At 37.3% G+C, this 18,339-nt stretch overlaps 1 protein-coding gene across 1 annotated transcript in view; it reads left to right on the top strand.

The window, feature by feature from the left end:
• The window catches only part of LOC105541986 (ovostatin homolog 2-like), a 69,521-nt gene that overhangs the window by 37,860 nt on the left and 13,322 nt on the right, over positions 1 to 18,339 (top strand). Inside the window, exons 18-35 of the mRNA XM_011983312.1 lie at positions 514 to 619; positions 1,370 to 1,598; positions 1,844 to 1,973; positions 3,554 to 3,672; positions 4,375 to 4,426; positions 5,146 to 5,229; positions 5,961 to 6,134; positions 6,898 to 6,979; positions 7,604 to 7,760; positions 9,784 to 9,858; positions 11,007 to 11,172; positions 11,940 to 12,151; positions 13,147 to 13,356; positions 13,926 to 14,047; positions 15,456 to 15,546; positions 15,920 to 15,988; positions 17,269 to 17,371; positions 18,060 to 18,134. Coding sequence (XP_011838702.1) covers positions 514 to 619; positions 1,370 to 1,598; positions 1,844 to 1,973; positions 3,554 to 3,672; positions 4,375 to 4,426; positions 5,146 to 5,229; positions 5,961 to 6,134; positions 6,898 to 6,979; positions 7,604 to 7,760; positions 9,784 to 9,858; positions 11,007 to 11,172; positions 11,940 to 12,151; positions 13,147 to 13,356; positions 13,926 to 14,047; positions 15,456 to 15,546; positions 15,920 to 15,988; positions 17,269 to 17,371; positions 18,060 to 18,112 — 2,234 coding nt within the window. The 3' untranslated portion in view covers positions 18,113 to 18,134. The remainder of the gene's footprint in view (positions 1 to 513; positions 620 to 1,369; positions 1,599 to 1,843; positions 1,974 to 3,553; positions 3,673 to 4,374; positions 4,427 to 5,145; positions 5,230 to 5,960; positions 6,135 to 6,897; positions 6,980 to 7,603; positions 7,761 to 9,783; positions 9,859 to 11,006; positions 11,173 to 11,939; positions 12,152 to 13,146; positions 13,357 to 13,925; positions 14,048 to 15,455; positions 15,547 to 15,919; positions 15,989 to 17,268; positions 17,372 to 18,059; positions 18,135 to 18,339) is intronic.

Below are 18,339 nucleotides of genomic sequence, written 5' to 3'. Positions count from 1 at the left end.
TTTTTTTTTTTTTGATAAGGAAAAAGTACATTCTAAACAGTAAACAGTGTAGTATACTGTTTACTGTAAGCACAAAAACCAGTAACATAGTCATTTGTTATCATTATCAAGTATTACGCACTACACAGAATTTCTCTGCTATATTTTTATAGGACTGGCAGTGCAGTAGGTTTGTTTATACCAGCATCATCACAAACCCATGACCGATGCATTGCACTACAATGTTATGGTGGCTTTGATGACAATAGGTGGTAGGGCTTTTTCAGCTCCATTATAATCTTACAGGACCACTGCAGTCTAAGTGGTCTGTCATTGATCACAGTGTCATTATGTGGTAACTGACTGTGTATAGGAACAGGCAATGTATGGTGATACACGAAAACAGTCATACTAAGTGACTGTGATACAGGAAAGTGAGGTGTTTTATGGAGACCTTACACCCTGATAATATATAGACCATAATTTGCAGAGTCCAAGGTCTGAATAAGGTACTTCTTCCTTTTTTTTTTTTAGCTGGTGAACTCAGAGAGGAGAATGCTGACTATGTAGAACAGGCTATAATTCAAACAGTAAGAACGAACTTCCCAGAGACATGGATATGGGACCTCGTCGGTGTCGAGTGAGTTTTAACCATTTTTTCTCCTATGTGTCTTTATTTCTATTTTCTTTTTCTTTCTTCACTTTTATTCCTGGGTATATAAAACAGTATCGTATTTGTAAAATATATATCATCGATTTGCATGCACTGATCACACATTTTATTTTTTCTCTAGCATTGTTTTCCCTTCACCAAGAGTTTCTCTATTTATTTTATGCAGACAGATTTAAGCTGCCCCAATTAAAAAACATAATGTGGGCCGGGCATGGTGGCTCATGTCTGTGATCCCAGCACTTTGGGAGGCTGAGGCAGGTGGATCACCTGAGGTCAGGAGTTCAAAACCAGCCCGGTCAACATGGTGAAACCCCGTCTCTACTAAAAATACAAAAAAATAGCCGGGTGTGGTGGTGGGCACCTATAATACCAGCTACTCGGGAGGCTGAGGCAGAAGAATTGCTTGAACCCAGGAGGCAGAGGTTGCAGTGAGCTGAGATCGTGCCACTGCACTCCCACCTGGGTGACAGAGAGAGACTCTGTCTCAAAAAAAAAACAACAAAAAACAAAAAACATAATGTGGTGTTTAAAGAAACATGACCTTTCTATACTCAAATTTTATAAAAATCCAGCTCTCATTATTTTTATCTAATGCCCCATCCAAACAATATAACTCACTTTTGAGCTTCAGTCAATACTTTTCTGCTTGCTTCACACTTAATTTTAAGTTCTTGGTTCAGACAAAGGATTTGTTTTACCGATAACCTCTTCTTCCAGTTCCTCAGGCTCTGCCAATCTTTCATTCCCCATTCCTGATACGATAACCCAATGGGAGGCAAGTGGCTTTTGTGTGAATGGCGACGTTGGATTTGGTGTTTCCTCTACAACCACTCTAGAAGTCTCCCAACCTTTCTTTGTTGAAATTGCCTCACCCTTTTCGGTTGTTCAAAATGAACAATTTGATTTGATTGTCAATATCTTCAACTACCTGGATACATGTGTAGAGGTGAGCTGTTCTCTTTGATCTGGAGGCAAAAATTTAACAAAGCTAAAATATTTCTTAATATTTCCATATTCTCTTTATTCTCAAATGCAAAATGCTGCTATAAAGGTATGAGACTTAGGTCCATATTCTTCAAACAAATAGAATTGCTTTCATTCACAGTGACGGTTTAAACAGTGTATTGCGCACGGCGTTTCATAGTGATGTGTGTTCCAGTGCCATCCTCATTGCCATGGTTGTTTTCGTAGATTTCTGTTCAAGTGGAGGAGTCTCAGAATTATGAAGCAAATATTAACACCCTGAAAATCAATGGCAGTGAGATTATCCAAACTGGAGGGAGGAAAACAAATGTCTGGACTATTATACCTAAGAAATTGGGTAAGCAGCTATCTGTCTACACCAGTCGCTCATGGAAAACCAGCCCATATTAATTGTATCCATTTATTTTCCTTAAATGGTCTATACAAACATGATTTTCTCTTTTACATTTTTAAAATTCTTGTTGTAAATTCTCCATTAGAAATTCTAATCTATAGTAATCTAATTTCTGGTTGTCAATGTTGTGTAGTGCAAAACCACCATTCATTTTTACAAGAGCATAATGCAATTAAAATACAATATAAATGCTAACTTGCATGACCTATCGTGGACTATATGTTTGGAATATGCCATATCCCAAATAAAGGCCATGTTGTCATTAATGCCACCTTAATTCTTTGACTTCTCACTGGCTCCTTCGCCTACCATCATGAACCCAGGCCACCTTCACAAAACTTGCTGCTCCATTACAATGATCAATTAGGTAATTGTCAGGTTTGTAAATTTACTACATGTGCCACGGGGATACCAAAATCACTAAATGATTGGAATGAGATAAAAAACTGAGAATATTTAGTGCCTATGCTATCTGCAAGATGGAAAAATAAACTTGTCTCCTATTGAAATATTGAAAATACATGGAATGGAAAACGTTTAAAACTCTAGTAAACAAGGAATGCTAGATGTGATATGTGTGATACTTTTAATCACTACTTTTAAAAAATAGTCATTCAAATTTTCTTTATTTAATGTCCTATATTCGTTGTATTATTTTAACAGCAAATAATACATCGATGAGATTATTTTAGTTCAGTTGTGATGCTGTTCTCAGACTATTTTTCTATTAGATTTGAAGTTTCTCAATATTTCTACCGCACAAGATCTTCAAAATCTTACCGTGGCAATTGAGGTAGAATTCTGTACCAACTTGTATAGTTTTATGACATTAAGTTGAAGACACAGTGTTAAGAGTGAAATAACAAGCTTTCTGAGACAGAGAAACAAATCAAACACACCAAAAAATAAGAACAATATATTGGTTGTATATATTGATGTATAGTCATGTAAATAATAATAACTTTAAAGAATGATTGTTTTCAATCCTCTAATTTTTACAAGCAAGGAAACTGAAACTGGAGATCAGCTCTAATTATGTAATGTGAAATCGGGAAGTTTAAAGACAATGAATTCCTTGCTAGGACAGTATTTCAATCCCAGTGCCTGTCTACTATATCATATTTTACTATTTTTGTTTGTTTGATCTTGGGAAAAGTTAGGAGCCCTAATTAGCTGACATTATTTGCCTATATTGTCATAAGTAATCTTTATAAACAATCAATATCAAGGAATTGACTCAGATGACTTTGTAGAATGTTACTTTTCCTAAAATTCCTTAAGTTTTAATTAAGTAAATTTATCATTTACTTAATATAAGGAATCATGAAATCAAGGAAGAGGTGAAATGGAAGATACCACATTGTATCTAGGAGGGAAAAGAAACAAGTTATTTTGTTCTAAGCATCAAATTAACGATAGAATTTGGTTCATCCAATTCAAGACATGGTTCACAGACTCTAGTTATTTCTCATTATAGAAGGGACCAATGATCAATTTAATTTACATTTTGGAATGTCTTCCAGGTAAAGTGAATATTACTGTAGTTGCTGAGTCCAAACAAAGCAGTGCTTGTCCAAATGAAGGAATGGAGCAGCAAAAGCTAAACTGGAAAGACACTGTGGTCAAAAGCTTCTTGGTAGAGGTATGGATATGCAAACTGTCAAGCTTTTCCTGAAAAGAAACAGACATCTAAGAGGCTCTGTCTTAAAAGACATTCTCCTTGAAGAGACTTAGTTGACAACATTTACTTTTGACACAAGACATGCCATTTTAAATGAATTAAAACAGCATAAAATTCATCCTTTCTTTAATTAATACCTCACCCAGGATAGTAAAGCTTAACACTTGAAACAGACTTAACAATTTTTTGTTTGTTTCTGAGTCAAGATGTTTCCTGTACACCTATTTCTCTTCCTTCTATTTTTCCGATTCTCATATTCAAGAGACAAATCTACTTGTCCTACACTCCCGTGCAGTTCCCGTCATCCTCAACAAGAATCAGCACTTGTCAGAGGAACACTCTTGATTTGCCGCTCGGCACATCCCTGCTCCACACTTTTAGTTGTTTACTGGAGATGCTATATAGGATCAGAGGAGCTGAGAGTGTCCCACAATGACATCAAGGTTATGCCTGTCCAAGTTACAGAACGCAGAGGCTAAAATGGGTGCTGGTGACGTCCCATGCCTTCCAGATATGAACAGAAGGGGACCATGAGTTGGATCTTCTCTCAGGGATAAACTCGCACCAGCCATGCTTAAGTGAGCTGGTGCTTAATCACTTTTCCATCATGGACAGAGGACTTAAACTCATTCTTCCGTGCTTGTTTGTGTTACTCTTTGACAGCCTGAAGGTATTGAAAAGGAAAGGACCCAGAGTTTCCTTATCTGTACAGAAGGTAAGAGGATGAGTCCATGTGCCCTGTGATTTCACTTTAAATATCTCATGGAGGATTCTCGTGTTTCATGCTTTATCTTGATGATATAATTTTAGCCATCGAGAAGCATCTTCAGAAGGTGGTTTTTACTTCACTTTTTGATGTTAGTCTGCCCCAATCTATTTTCTTTTTTCATCATGTGTATTCTTAGCTCCTCTTATGATATGGTTGCCACACAATATTGGACAATGGGACATCAGGATTGAGGCCCAATAGCACATAATATAATCTTTGCTTTTGTAGTCTTAGGATAAAATAACCCGTAGATACGTTACTGCCCCTGCCCCTCAGTCTCTGGTTTTATGGCCATGAGGAGTATTATTTTACCTGATTGATGCTGATCTGATTATACTCCCTCATCAGAGCCTTCAAGCTTTACCTTTTGCGTGTGTTGTTTTATGTGTTACAGTCAGTGTAGTTTTTACATTTTTTTCATACATAAATAGTTCAGGCACTAAACCAGTGAAGAATGGGGGCCACGATCTAATGCACAGATTTATATGCCATTTTCTGAATGTGCTGTTATCCTAAACTAGGTCAGAACTCCAATTTCATCTCCTCTAATAAACAACTTGTAAAATAAAAATAAGTAATGGAATCTTACTTCCAATACGTGTATCCCCCAAATCTGCTGATATAAAGAAGTCATCACATTTTTTAAATCAATATTTTCATTCCAGGTGCCAAAGCCTCCAAGCAGGGAGTTTTGGACTTGCCAAACGATGTAGTAGAAGGTTCAGCCAGAGGCTTTTTCACTGTTGTGGGTAAGTTGATTAAATGTTTTGTTTCACAATGATTTGAAAATCTTGGTTGAGGTGGTCTTAAAAAAATCCTTAAAATAACAGAATAGAGAGATTTTCCTAAGCTATCAATTGGAGGGAATTATTGTTCAGATCACCCTCTATGTTTCCTGATGGGATCTGAAGGGATTACAGTACCGTTTCCAGACCTATATTCTCAGGAAACCCTAGCTTGTGTAGATGGTAACTAGCGTTCAGAAAGCAAGAGGTTCTTTATAATCATTAATCTGAAATATGAAATTCACCTCTTGGAGAATCAGAATTAACTTTGCCTGTTAATGATGTTGGGAGTTTTCTCAGTACAAGGAGAATTTTTTGTTGTTGCTACAAAAGGCAAGCTTCTTTGTCTGTTATTAACATGAACATCTCTTGGAAGGGATGGATTACACTTTGTAATTCATAGGATTGGTTTATTTTAAAAAGAAAAAAAAAAAAACTAGCAAACAAGCAAACACATTCTCCTAACTTCCTCCTCTCTCTGGTAATGAGATTTTCAGAAATATTTTTCATAGCACTTTAACTTCACCCTTCATGGCTATCTCCTCTTTCAAATTGCTTCATAAAACTGTCTTTGTTTCCACCATTTAGACTCAATTTTAAATGTTACCTATTCCACTAGGCCTCTTTTGTCTGTTGTTATTAATGCTGAGATGGCAACTATAAACTATACAGCTTTCTGCTTTTCCTGTTTTTAGGAGATATTCTAGGACTTGCCATGCAGAATCTGGTTGTTCTGCAAATGCCCTATGGAAGTGGAGAGCAGAATGTGGCCCTGCTGGCATCTGATACTTACGTTCTTGACTACCTGAAATCTACTGAGCAACTGACAGAGGAAGTTCAATCTAAGGCTTTCTTTCTCTTGTCTAACGGTGAGAAGATTTAAGTAATTTCTGCCCATAATGGTTGAAATCAATTGTTACTCATACAAAGATGTCATAAGCTGTGTTTATGCAATAGTCTGGTGAAAGAAAAGTGAACCTGAACCTAGGAACTCTCAGTCCTAGCTCTGTTTTCTGTTTGACTTCAAAATCTGTGTGGTCAGCTAGCTTCATCATTTGCAGCTGCAGAGTTTTAAGCTATGCACTCAATTTTTTTTAATGCCTGGTATTTTGCAAGCTACCTTGTTTGTTGTTGTGATTGCTGTTGTTTTTGTTAAGAGTTGTTGCCAGTGGTTCATCTAGCAACGTCTGTATTTGTTTGCTCAGCTGTGGTCTGTTGCAATGAAGTGATTGGTTTTGTATACAGAAAGAGGGCCAGTGTTGTAAAATGTGAGGTTAAGGAAAAGTCCAAGAGCATAAAATAATCTTCTTTAGTTTTTCTTCTCAGAAAGATAACACTGAAGTAAAAGGACCTTAGGTGAAATATACTGAATAATTAGTAGGTACCAATGATGAGGCAATTACTGAGCCAGACATATCCATCTGTGTTAGCTTGTCATCAAAATCCTATAAAGTAAGAGTTATGTTTTCTCCCTTATGAATACAGAAACTGAGTTTCAGAAGTTCAAATGGAAATGATCATCCTAGTGATTTGTGTCTGTCTAACACCAAAACCTGGGGCTTGCACTGCACTCTTCTTTCTCTTCTGACTTTCTTAGGTTAAAAAATAACTTCCTACAATGTTCTATTTTAGGTTATCAAAGGCAGTTATCTTTCAAGAACTCTGACGGTTCATATAGTGTGTTTTGGCAGCAGAATCAGAAAGGAAGCATATGGTGAGACATAAAAATTTTATTTTATGTAATATAGAAATTACCTGAGGAGGGCTTGCAAGGAGGTGAAGGAGGATAGAGTTCAGTGGGGATTTAGAAGCAAAGTGGGTTTCAAAGTCAATTTACAGAGGAGAAACAGATAAAACTAAAGATTTAGTGATCCCAATTCTAATACAACAATATACCTTCAGTCTCGTGATGATTTACTCAGCAGTCCGATCCTCTCATGACAGCCCGTACACAGGCACAGCTGGCTAACTCCACCGAAGAGGGCGTGTCTTACTCTATGTTTCTCAGAGTCCCCTGTAGATTCAGGAAAGTGAAATTAGAAGAACCCAAAATGCCTAATTACATCAGTTCTCCCTCCATGTATAGGTAATCTAATGGGCTTACAGCAAGACCTTTGGGTGCAAACATGCTGAAAATCACCTACTCTAATTTCCACTTATTGCTAGTCATAATATTTTCCTGACCCAAAGGAAAGAGCCACTATCAATAAAGATGGTTTACAGCAGATGAGTTGAATGCATCCCTTACCCAAAGAGAACGATGGTGATGAACATGTGGAATTGCTAACATCGCCATTTCCTCTTTATCTAACTTTTGCTTTGGTGATTTGTACTACAGGCTCAGTGCTCTTACTTTTAAGACATTGGAGAGAATGAAAAATTATGTATTCGTTGATGAAAATGTTCAAAAACAGACCTTAATCTGGCTTTCAAGCCAGCAGAAAACGAACGGCTGCTTTAAGAATGATGGCCAGCTTTTCAACCATGCCTGGGAGGTGAGAGAGGAGCAGCACCCGGCTTTCCTTGCTCCTGGGCATTGCCTGCCTTGCCCTGCCTCTGGCTTTCCTGATCTGGAATATGAATAATCTTCCTGTGAATATGAAGCCTTCTGAGCCACTGCAGTCCTGGGCCTGTGGTGGGTTGGTCAGCAGCACCATTCCCACTGCGTGCATGTTTAACCACAGCCTGGATGTGACTCCTTCTGAGCCTCTTGTCTGCCTTACTCAGCCTCTAGTCCTTCCCGGGTCTCAGTCCTCTTCAGAAAGTAAACTAGCAATAGAAGGGAGGAGAGAGAAAGGGAACCTAGGAAAGAAACTTTCAGAAATTTGGAGACAGTCAATGTATAAAGGGCGGGGGCTGTGAGTATATGAGGAAGAAAAGTTTATTCTTGTCCATGGACGGCAAGAAAGTTCCGGGGAGAGTATCTAGTAGTTCACATTGTTTCAATGAAGCAAGTTTTTCTAAGATCCTCTCAAGGAAAAATTCAAAGGCCAAGCTTGCCCCAGGGCCAAAGTACAAATGAGGTGAATTATATCCTTGGCAGAATCCAACCGTTTTCCTGTCCATATTTACGTAAATCCCTCGCTTCCAACTTCCTTTCTTTGCAGATAGCTGTCCACCTCCAGCCCATCTTCTGTCTCCTTTCCTGTCCTATTTTTCCCTCTGGATGCTCAAAATCTCCTATCATGGCATTTTAGCGTGCTCCAATGGCCCCTGAAATACCCTGAGCTTTTCTTCAGCATCCTTCCTCTTAATTATCACTCCTATTCTTGAAACACAGAATGCATATCTAATCCATATCAAAATATGAATGAAAACAGACACTCGATGATATTTAATTTGCATGCAAATTGTATTCAAATTGTTTTGTGGTATTTTTAATTTATTCCAAACTTATTCCTTACAACAGGGGGGCCCTGATGGAGAAGAGCTCTTGCTCCTCGGTAGAAAAATCAAAAACTTTCCCACGTTCTCTTCCAAAACATCTTCACATCCCATCTTTCTTCTTATTGGATTCATTACTGGCGAATCATTGCTGATTACTGCTTCAGTTTGTCTGACCTTCCCCAGTATTTTCTCATTAATTAAATATCTGTGTTAGGGGGGTGAGTGGGTGGGTGTGTTATGAGTTGAGAGAAATAAAAATGCAAGGGAAAAATAAAAGCTTACACTGCAGAGGAATGGTGATACCACTCGCTGTAATTTACATGTACTGTGAGTCCTCGTGCCTCATGTTATTGCCTGCCATATGCTGTTATTTGCGTCTTAAACACTTGGTTTCTCAGAAATATTTCTTTTCTGAAGAAGGGAGGGGTTGTCCTTTGCTTAAATAGATAAAACGGAAAGCTTGTACAAGATCAGTAGATCCCAAATGCCATTCTGAATGCCATTTCCATCAGAATCACTAGAGCGCCCATTAAAATGCATTTCGCTGTCTTATTTCCGAGTTTTTTGAATCAGAGTCTCTGTGTAGATGCTGGTTGATTTAAGTACCCCAGGGGACTTTTATGCACAGTTAGTTTGCAAACCACGTGATTTAAAATGAGTTTCTCATTTTACACTGTAACAATCTGAGACTTGACTCTGCTGACCTTCTAGTGTGCTTTTCCAGGAATCTTCACAGCAACTTTCTGCTTCACCTCATTAGAAATTCTTTGTTGGCTTTCTTCAGATTGATACCGAGTGGAGACAAATAGAGTCCTGTGAATTCCTTAAAATGCATGCTTAACACCAGGCTGCATAAATACGATTATATATGTTATTTAATACACGTGAAATTAATTGTTATAATAATAACAACTTAATAATTATGATTTAGTTATTGCGTAGAATCTGAATGATTCTTGCTCAGATAGTATGACTATTAACCATCTAATTTAAAAACTACACATGTTCGGGTGTTTTTATGAATAATGGTATTTGTTCCAGTATTTTTAACCTACCTAGTTTTACTTCAAAAGAATACTTGTTATTTTGTGCTCTGCTGTCCCGAATGACTCATTGTTCCTTTGTTTTCAGGGTGGAGATGAAGAGGACATTTCACTCACTGCATATGTTGTTGGGATGTTCTTTGAAGCCGGGCTCAATTTCACTGTATGGATCCCCATCATCTTCTGATTTCAGTCAGCTGAATGCACATTAAATAGACTGTAGAGTCAGAGTCACTTGAGATTCTAAGACTGGGTGAAATCCCGAGATAACATTTACTTTATTATCACCCTTTAAATTCATGCTGTTCAAACTGTTTTTTATTCATAGACAGCTTTGAAAAACAGGATTGAGTTTCTCTCTAGGGAGAATACACATATGCACACAAAAACGACTTATTCACACAATTGCAGGCATTCACATCTCTCCTGAAGTTCAGCCATGAATTTCAGTTTGAGAACCTCTGCTCTAAGTAAAGCCATAGCCTAGTATTCTGTTTCTCTCTCAACAGTGAGTAAACATTTTCAACTCCAGTGTGGCTCACCCTCGCCACCTCCCAATCCATAGGTTACATTTCCAAAATCTATTCCTGAACTAAGATGCTAGGAATTGTCAGGGTCATTAGTATACCTTGAAAATTATCTTCAGAAATGTAAGCCTCTATTTTAGGCGTTAGAAAAAAAAACTCTTGGGCCTATGATAAATTTGGATGCTTTGCCACATAGAAGACATTCATAACTAAAATATCACTGATCAGATATAAAAACTGCCATTTTCTTACTAAATTTTATTGGGCCAGACATGGTGGTTCATGTCTATAATCCAAGCACTTTGGGAGGCTGAGGCAGGTGGATTACCTGAGGTCAGAAGTTCAAGACCATCCTGGCCAACATGGTGAAACCCTGTCTCTACTAAAAATACAAAAATTAGCTGGGCTTGGTGGTGCATGCCTGTGATCCCAGCTACTTGGGGGACAGAGGCAGGAGAATTGCTTGAACCTGGGAGGTGGAGGTTGCAGTGAGCTGAGATCATGCCACTCACTCCAGACTTGAGAGCGAGACCCTATCGCAAAAAAAAAAAAAAAGAAAGAAAGAAAATTATTGCTTAGGTACTAATAATGATATTATGAATTTATTTTAATGATATTTTTGAAGGATAAATTATATGTGTATATATAAATGGATTTGTATATAAAATATACTTTGAGGATATGTTATATATATTATAAACAATGATTAGTTTAAATGTTCAGCAAGCTCATGGAATGTTCGGTTATCAGTTTACAATATATGATTCTACTTCCTGACCAACAGTTTCCTGCTCTACGAAGTGCACTCTTTTGCCTTGAAGAGGCATTGGACAGTGGTGTCACTAATGGCTACAATCATGCAATTCTAGCTTACACTTTTGCCTTAGCTGGAGAAGAGCAGAAAGTGGAATCTTTAGTCCAGACCCTGGATCAATCTGCCACAAAAATAAGTAAGCGTTATTATTCATTGTTGCTAGTGGGGGTGATCTTGGAGCACAGTGAGGAAGCGTTCTAAGCAGTCACATAGGAGCTCCCTCTTCACCAGTGTGTTTCTATTTCTCTTATGGAATTTATCAGTGGCCTTTATACCTTTCAAGAACACTGCATATTCTAGACTTTCCTCTTTTGCTTTATGCTAACTTCCTCTCAAATGAGTGATGTGAGGGGAGTCAAGCCTGGTGACCAAGCCATAGACTATCATAACTACTGGGGAAGCTTAATCACCTGCTACTTAGAAAGCTGCTATTTAAGGCTGTAATAATTTGCTATAGCTGTCATCAAATACCACATACTGGATGACTTCAGCAACAAAAGTTTATTTTCTCACGCTTCTGGAGGCTAGAAGTCTAAGTTCAAGGTGTTGGAAGTGTGGTTTCTTCACCTGCAGGTGACCACATTCTCCCTTCATCTTCACAAGATTTTGTGTGTGTGCACAGCCCTGCTCTCCCTTTTGTGTCTCCAAAATTTTTCTTCTCATAAGGTCACCAGTCAGATTGGACTGTGGCCCATAAGCTTCATTTTAACTTAGTCACTTCTTTAAAAAGTCTTATCTCCAAATACAGCCACATTTTGAGGTACTCGGAGTTGGGGTTTCAACATATAAATTTGAGGGGAGCAATTCAGCACAAACAGAGGTCGGGAATGGAATTTGCATCCTTCTTTATGTGTAACCCATGACTTTTATACAGACTATGTGAAAATTCTTCCTTTTTCTCAGATAATGTCATCTACTGGGAAAGAAAAAGGAAACCCAAGACAGAAGAATTTCCATCCTTTATTCCCTGGGCACCTTCTGCTGAGACTGAGAAGACTTGCTATGTGCTGTTGGCTGTCATTTCCCGGAAAATTCCTGACCTCACCTATGCCAGCAAGATTGTGCAGTGGCTTGCCCAACAGATGAATTCCCATGGAGGCTTTTCTTCTACCCAGGTGATTCATGTAGGCCTGATATTAATAGCAGTATGTTTAGTGCAGAAGCTGTAACTCTATGACGAGTGAGATATTAATAGTAAAGATATCACAACAAATCCTTTCTGAGAAGAAGAATCGTGGATATTATTAATCCTATTTTATTTCCTCAACAATTATTTGTTGGCCAGTTATTGTGTATCAGGCACTCTACTAGGAAACCTCTAAGTAGAAGCGAATGAAATGAGGCCCCCTGTTCCAGGAATTTGTCACCATTTGTATCTTCATTCACACAGCAAACACAGAATAAGTCTAGAGGATATTTTTGTCATAAGCACCACTCTTGGTGGTACATTAGACATATGATGATACTATATTCAAATTATATATGGACCTAAAAGAAAGTTTTGTCTCTAGTTCTGTGGGCTATACACTGGGAAAAGCAAATGAAAAGAAGGAAAACAGGAGAAATGGGGGGTATGAGAAACAATGACGTTTTTCCTTGCTTGGAAACAAATTGAAAATGCAAAAAAAACCCACAAAAAATAGTTTTATTTCCACGAGAAAAATCTGCATTTCTCTTTGTATTTGGTCTTAGTTTCTGAGTAAAACCATATACGAATGAATTTCCAAAGATCTTTTCCTGATTCTGACCTCCCTTCTTTGAAGATGAGCAGAAAAAAAAGAATTCTCCATGGCAGCCACAGGGGCCGCTGACTTATGTAATGCCTTAACTTTTAGAAAAGCTTTGACACCATTTAACCAAAGAGACTATCTTTTATGAAAAATTTTTAGAAAGTAAAAACACAGTTAAGATTTGTTGAAGAAAACTAATTTAAGTGGAAACAATTTGCACAAGCAAGTATATTTTCCTACCATTCAGGATATTGCTTCTTGGTGTTTTGCTGACCTGTTTTAGGAACATTTCTAAGGATTGATACGAAGTCCGTGGTCAAATGATGACCAATATTGTGTCATAACTGAGCTTGGATCATTGCTTGTGCTGTTCTGTGCAGGAAACTCCAGTTTGTCTTCTTGCCATAACCCGTTACATGAAGCTAACCTTCTCTAAGAATCAAAACAGCGTTACCTTTAGCCGTGAAGGATCCAGTGAGATTTTCCAGGTTAACAGTGATAACCGCCTACTGGTCCAACGTTCAGAACTAACAAAGGCACCTGGAGAATACACAGTAGATGTGGAAGGACACGGTTGTACATTTATCCAGGTAACAGAAATCTGCCTGAGAGGGTGATGAGTGTTTGCCAGTAAAAGAGTCAGACTGTCTGTTCAGTTCTACGTGAAGTGTTATCTGACTGTTTTGTGTATTTACACTATCAATAGCCGAAAATGCAAGTTATTTTATGAAAAGGTACTCAGTTGTCGAAGTTTCTTGAGGATTATTGCTATTAGAAAGTATTCTATCTTCCTTAAATTACATTATTCTGAAAACTAAAGAATTTAACCCGATTCCCTGATGATAAAGATGTAAACTACATTAATAATAGAAATAAGCAATAGGTTCTTTCTTTTTAAAAATGTTTTATTTTTAATTTTTGTGGGTGCATAGTAGGTGTAAATATTTACAGGGTGCATGATACAGGCATACAATGTGTAAGAATCACATCAGGGCAAGTGGGGTATGCATCACCTCAAGCATTTATCCTTTGTGTTAGAAATGATGGAAGTATACTCTTAGTTATCTTAAAATGTAAAATTACATTACTATTGACTGTAGTCAGCCTGTATAATTCTTAATACAGGATGAGTTTTCTTATAATTTGCTATCCTTTCTAGGCCACCCTTAAGTACAATGTTCTCCTACCTAAGAAGGCTTCTGGATTTTCTCTTTCCTTGGAAATAGTAAGGAACTCTTCGGATATCTTCCAGACTATTTTTGACCTCACAGTGACCCTCAAGTAAGTGTCATATCTTGATAGTAACTCCCATGTGGGCAAGATGGTAAAATATTTAAAAAGTTTGAGCAGTAGTGAAATCACAAAATATAAATCATGGTAATATGATGAGTTCTCATGTTGGTGGTGACAATTCTACAGCACAGTCACTTTTTAGCCCTCTGTCCGGACACCACAATTTAGTACATCTTCAGCTAAATCAGAGCTAAAATGAGGCAAGTATAACATGCAGTCTACGTGAGCATGATTTGAAAGCTTTGGCTGCACTGATATTCCAATGACACTTTCTATTCTGTTGTATGGAAGTACTCCTAGTTTTGAAAAACAGAGATTCTATATTTCCTTCTCAAGACAAGCATGCATGGTCATATAGTAGCAAGCCCACAAATGTTTATTTTATAACTGTAAAGAGTAAAATTTTAGATGTTTACTTTTCAGAATAGAAAAACAAAATGATCCTCTTGATTTCAAGCATGATTTATAGATGCTAAAGGATGTTAGCCTTAGTTAATATATGGAAAACATTGAGTAAAATTAGTTTGGCAGATATTCTTTAGAATTTCTAAATAAAAATCTCTTGAGCTCCAGGGCTAAGAACTCAATGAATTGGGGAACTCTTTTTTTTTTTTTTTTTTTTGAGACAGCGTCTCACTTTGTCACTCAGGCTGCAGTGCAGTGGCACAATCTCAGCTCACTGCAACTTCCACCTCCTGGGTTCAAGGGATTCTTATGGCTCAGCCTCCCGAGTAGCTGGGATTACCAGCGTGCGCCACCACATCTGGCTAATTTTTCTATTTTTAGTAGAGTCAGGGTTTTGTCATGTTGCCCAGGCTGGTCTTGAACTCTGACCCTCAAGTGATCCACCCACCTTGGCCTCCAAAAGTGCTGGGATTGCAGGCGTGAGCAACCATGCCCTGATGAACTATGGAACTCTTAACTTCATACCCCAATAGTCTTATCCAGAAGCAGGAAACCGAGCTAGAAGATCTCTTGGAGACATGTCTACTCTATAATTCTGCTTATATACCACCTTGTAAGCAAAGATGTCCTCTAAGTGTTGAGCAAATCTAACACTAACCTAAGTATGTGTAATATAGATTTAGAAGCTTTGTTTATCAGTTCAAACTTTGAGACTGCAGGTAAGCTTAAGACCAGGATTTGGGGGAGATTTCATGTCAGATAATTCATTATTTGCTCCAATTTCTGTTGCTATGTGTCATCTCTTTCATTATCATTCTGATCATGCCTATTCATAGATGCTTGAAAATGACTTTCTTCAAATTTTCTCTTCGGCTTTTACCTGTCCTCCAGACTTCTAGCCAATTAGTATTTATCCACCTGGCATTCTCATTATGAGATAAGTCACTTTTTTAAATTGATATCTAAACTAGTGTTTTCTTAAAATTTTCAGATATACTGGAATTCACAATAAATCCAGTATTGTGGTTACAGACGTAAAAATGCTATCAGGATTTACTCCAGCCATGTCATCCATTGAAGAGGTAAATAAAAGAAGCCTAATCTGTCAGCACAAAGACAGCTCCATAGAGTATAAAGATAAAATAAATATTTGTTTAGCAGTTGTTTAGCAAAACAAAACTATAGAATTCTTCTTCAACATTCACCTTTATATTTTTACGCTAACACTGGAGAGCTGGTGTATTTAATTCGTACAAAGTAGCAGTCAGTATTTCCCACGGTTCATCATATATTTTTCTTTAGTTGCTACCTGTGCTTATTGAAAACATCATGGCACCAAGGAATGTTCCATAAAACAGAACCTGACACGGAAAAGCATGGACATTCAGTACTGCAGTGGTGCTGTCATTTGTTCTAATATCTATTCTCTATCTTCCCTTAACAATTTCTTCAAAGCTTGAAAACAAGGGCCAAGTGATGAAGACTGAAGTCAAGAACGGCCATGTTCTTTTCTATTTGGAAAATGTAAGTTTAGCAATAATTTTTTTCCTTAAAGTTTTCTTTTTTCCTTCCAAGGACGATTGGATGCTTCCGCTTCTTATAGATATGATAGGATTTGTAAAAGGAAAAAACTAAGCGACATTAAGGATGACCAGTGTTCTATCCCACTGATCATCTTCTCCTTGCTAGTTCTAAGGTTATTTCATATATGCCCTGGCTACGTGACTAGATAGCTTTCCTCTCCCTATCAAACACAGTCTGGTCACAGAGTAGATGTGTAATTATTTTATAATTTGACTAAACTCTGACAAAGTTTGCCATAATTTTTTAAATTACAATTGTCTATTGAAGGTGTGTGGTGTGATGTTTTGATATAGTGAGCTGATTGTTATCTAGCGTGACTATATGTGAAATAGCTGACTAAAACATCCCTCTCTTCACACAGTTACCTCTTCTTTTTTCATGATGAAGTACTTAAGGTCTACTCCCTTAGGGAATATTATATATACAGTATAGCATTGTCAACTGTAGGCTACTGCTGTATCTGAGATCTGTAAAATGTATTCATTCTGCACAGCTGAAGCTTTCTATCCTTTGACCAGCATCTCCCCATTTTCCCTTTCCTGATAACTACCGTTCTACTCTCTGCATCTATGAATTCAACTTTAGATTTAACTTACAGGTGAGATCCTGCAGTGTTTTCTGTGTGTGTCTGGTTTATTTCACTCCAAATAGTTTCCTCCAAGTTTGGCAGTGTTGTTGCAAATGGCAGAAATTCTTTTTATTTAAGGCTGAATAATTTGTATATATATATATGCCCCAGTTTCATTATCCATTCACCTGTTTCGAACATTCAGGTTGGTTCCTTATGTTGGCTATCATAATGAAAGAATGAGCATGGGACTGCAGCTGTCTCTTCAAGATATTAATCTCATTTTCTTTGGATGCATACCCAGAAATGGGATTGTTGGATCATAGGATAGTTCTATTTTTATTTTTCTCAGGAAAAGCCAAACTGTGGCTTGCAGTTTAGAGACGTCTTTTCTATGTGTATCGTTACCACTCACATAAATGCCTACATTCCTCTAAGACTTCCAGCTAAATTCCTCTCACCTCAATGTAAGCAAAGGAACTGAAAATTTTACATGATTTAAGGTTAACAACTCATTATTTTGCCAATATGTAAGTGAATCATACCCTAGATTTATTTAATTACGTAGATCATAAACTTCTGGGGATAATTTTCTCAGTGATTATCTTTTCTCAGACTTGCTACAATGTAATTATGATTTGTGTCATTACAGGTTTTTGGTACAGCCCACAGTTTCACTTTTTCTGTTGAGCAGAGCAACCTTGTGTTCAACATTCAGCCAGCCCCGGTCATGGTCTACGATTATTATGAAAAAGGTAGGCAAGCAACAGCCATGCCCTAAGGCTATTGAACATGGTATTTATATCTAACATTCCCGAGCTACTAAACTTCCCAAAATCAACCTCTGTCTTCACAGAGTAAGCAATAGATGGCATTACTTTGTATACTGGTTTCTTTCTTCCATGATGCATCTTCTGACTGAACCTATTTTCCAGTTACCAGAGTTTTTCAACACCAGAATCCTTTCAATATAATCTGTCAGGGCTCCATTTGAACTTGAAATACAAGCCACATGAAGCTTCCAGGTCTTTTTGTTGTTGTCATTGTTGTTCATGCTAAGACTGACCGTTCCAAGCTACCTCTAAGGACTTTGACTTAAAAAGGGGAGTGGGGAATATTCTGAAATGCTATTTTAAAAATTTGATAGATTCATTTCTAAAATGATTACTAAGATGTCGTAGAGACCATACAACTGTTCCCTGGAAAGTTGGTGCTATTTGTTTCTTGTTGAATGCTGTGTGAAGTTTGTCGAGTATTTGAATTCTGTCTCTGACATTTACTAATAGAATGTATTTCATCAAGTGTCTTAAATATTATTAGCATATTTCTGGATGTATAAAATGGGAAAGTAATTGTCTCTATTTCAAAATTATTGGAAACATTAGATCGAATGTGCTTATATCATCTACTTAATAAAAATACATGCTCCCTTTATTTTTTCAGAAGAATATGCCCTTGCTTTTTACAACATCGACAGTAGTTCAGTTTCTGAGTGAGACAAACCAATTACTGGAAGAGGTAAAGAGATTTTATTACATCATAAACCATTGAAAACACATCTAATAAGAAAATGAAAACCTAAATAAGATAGGACAATGGTTGAAGAAAGACAAGTGTTTGGTACTTCATTAGAGTTGTGTAACTGTGTACTACATGAGTATTCTGATAGTCGTTAAGATTGTATTAATTTTTTTAAAAATAGATTTACAGAATTCACAACTAT

This window comes from Mandrillus leucophaeus, unplaced genomic scaffold (genome assembly GCF_000951045.1).
Source record: "Mandrillus leucophaeus isolate KB7577 unplaced genomic scaffold, Mleu.le_1.0 Scaffold249, whole genome shotgun sequence".
Lineage (NCBI taxonomy): Eukaryota > Metazoa > Chordata > Mammalia > Primates > Cercopithecidae > Mandrillus > Mandrillus leucophaeus.
This window is presented reverse-complemented; position numbering and strand designations above follow the sequence as displayed.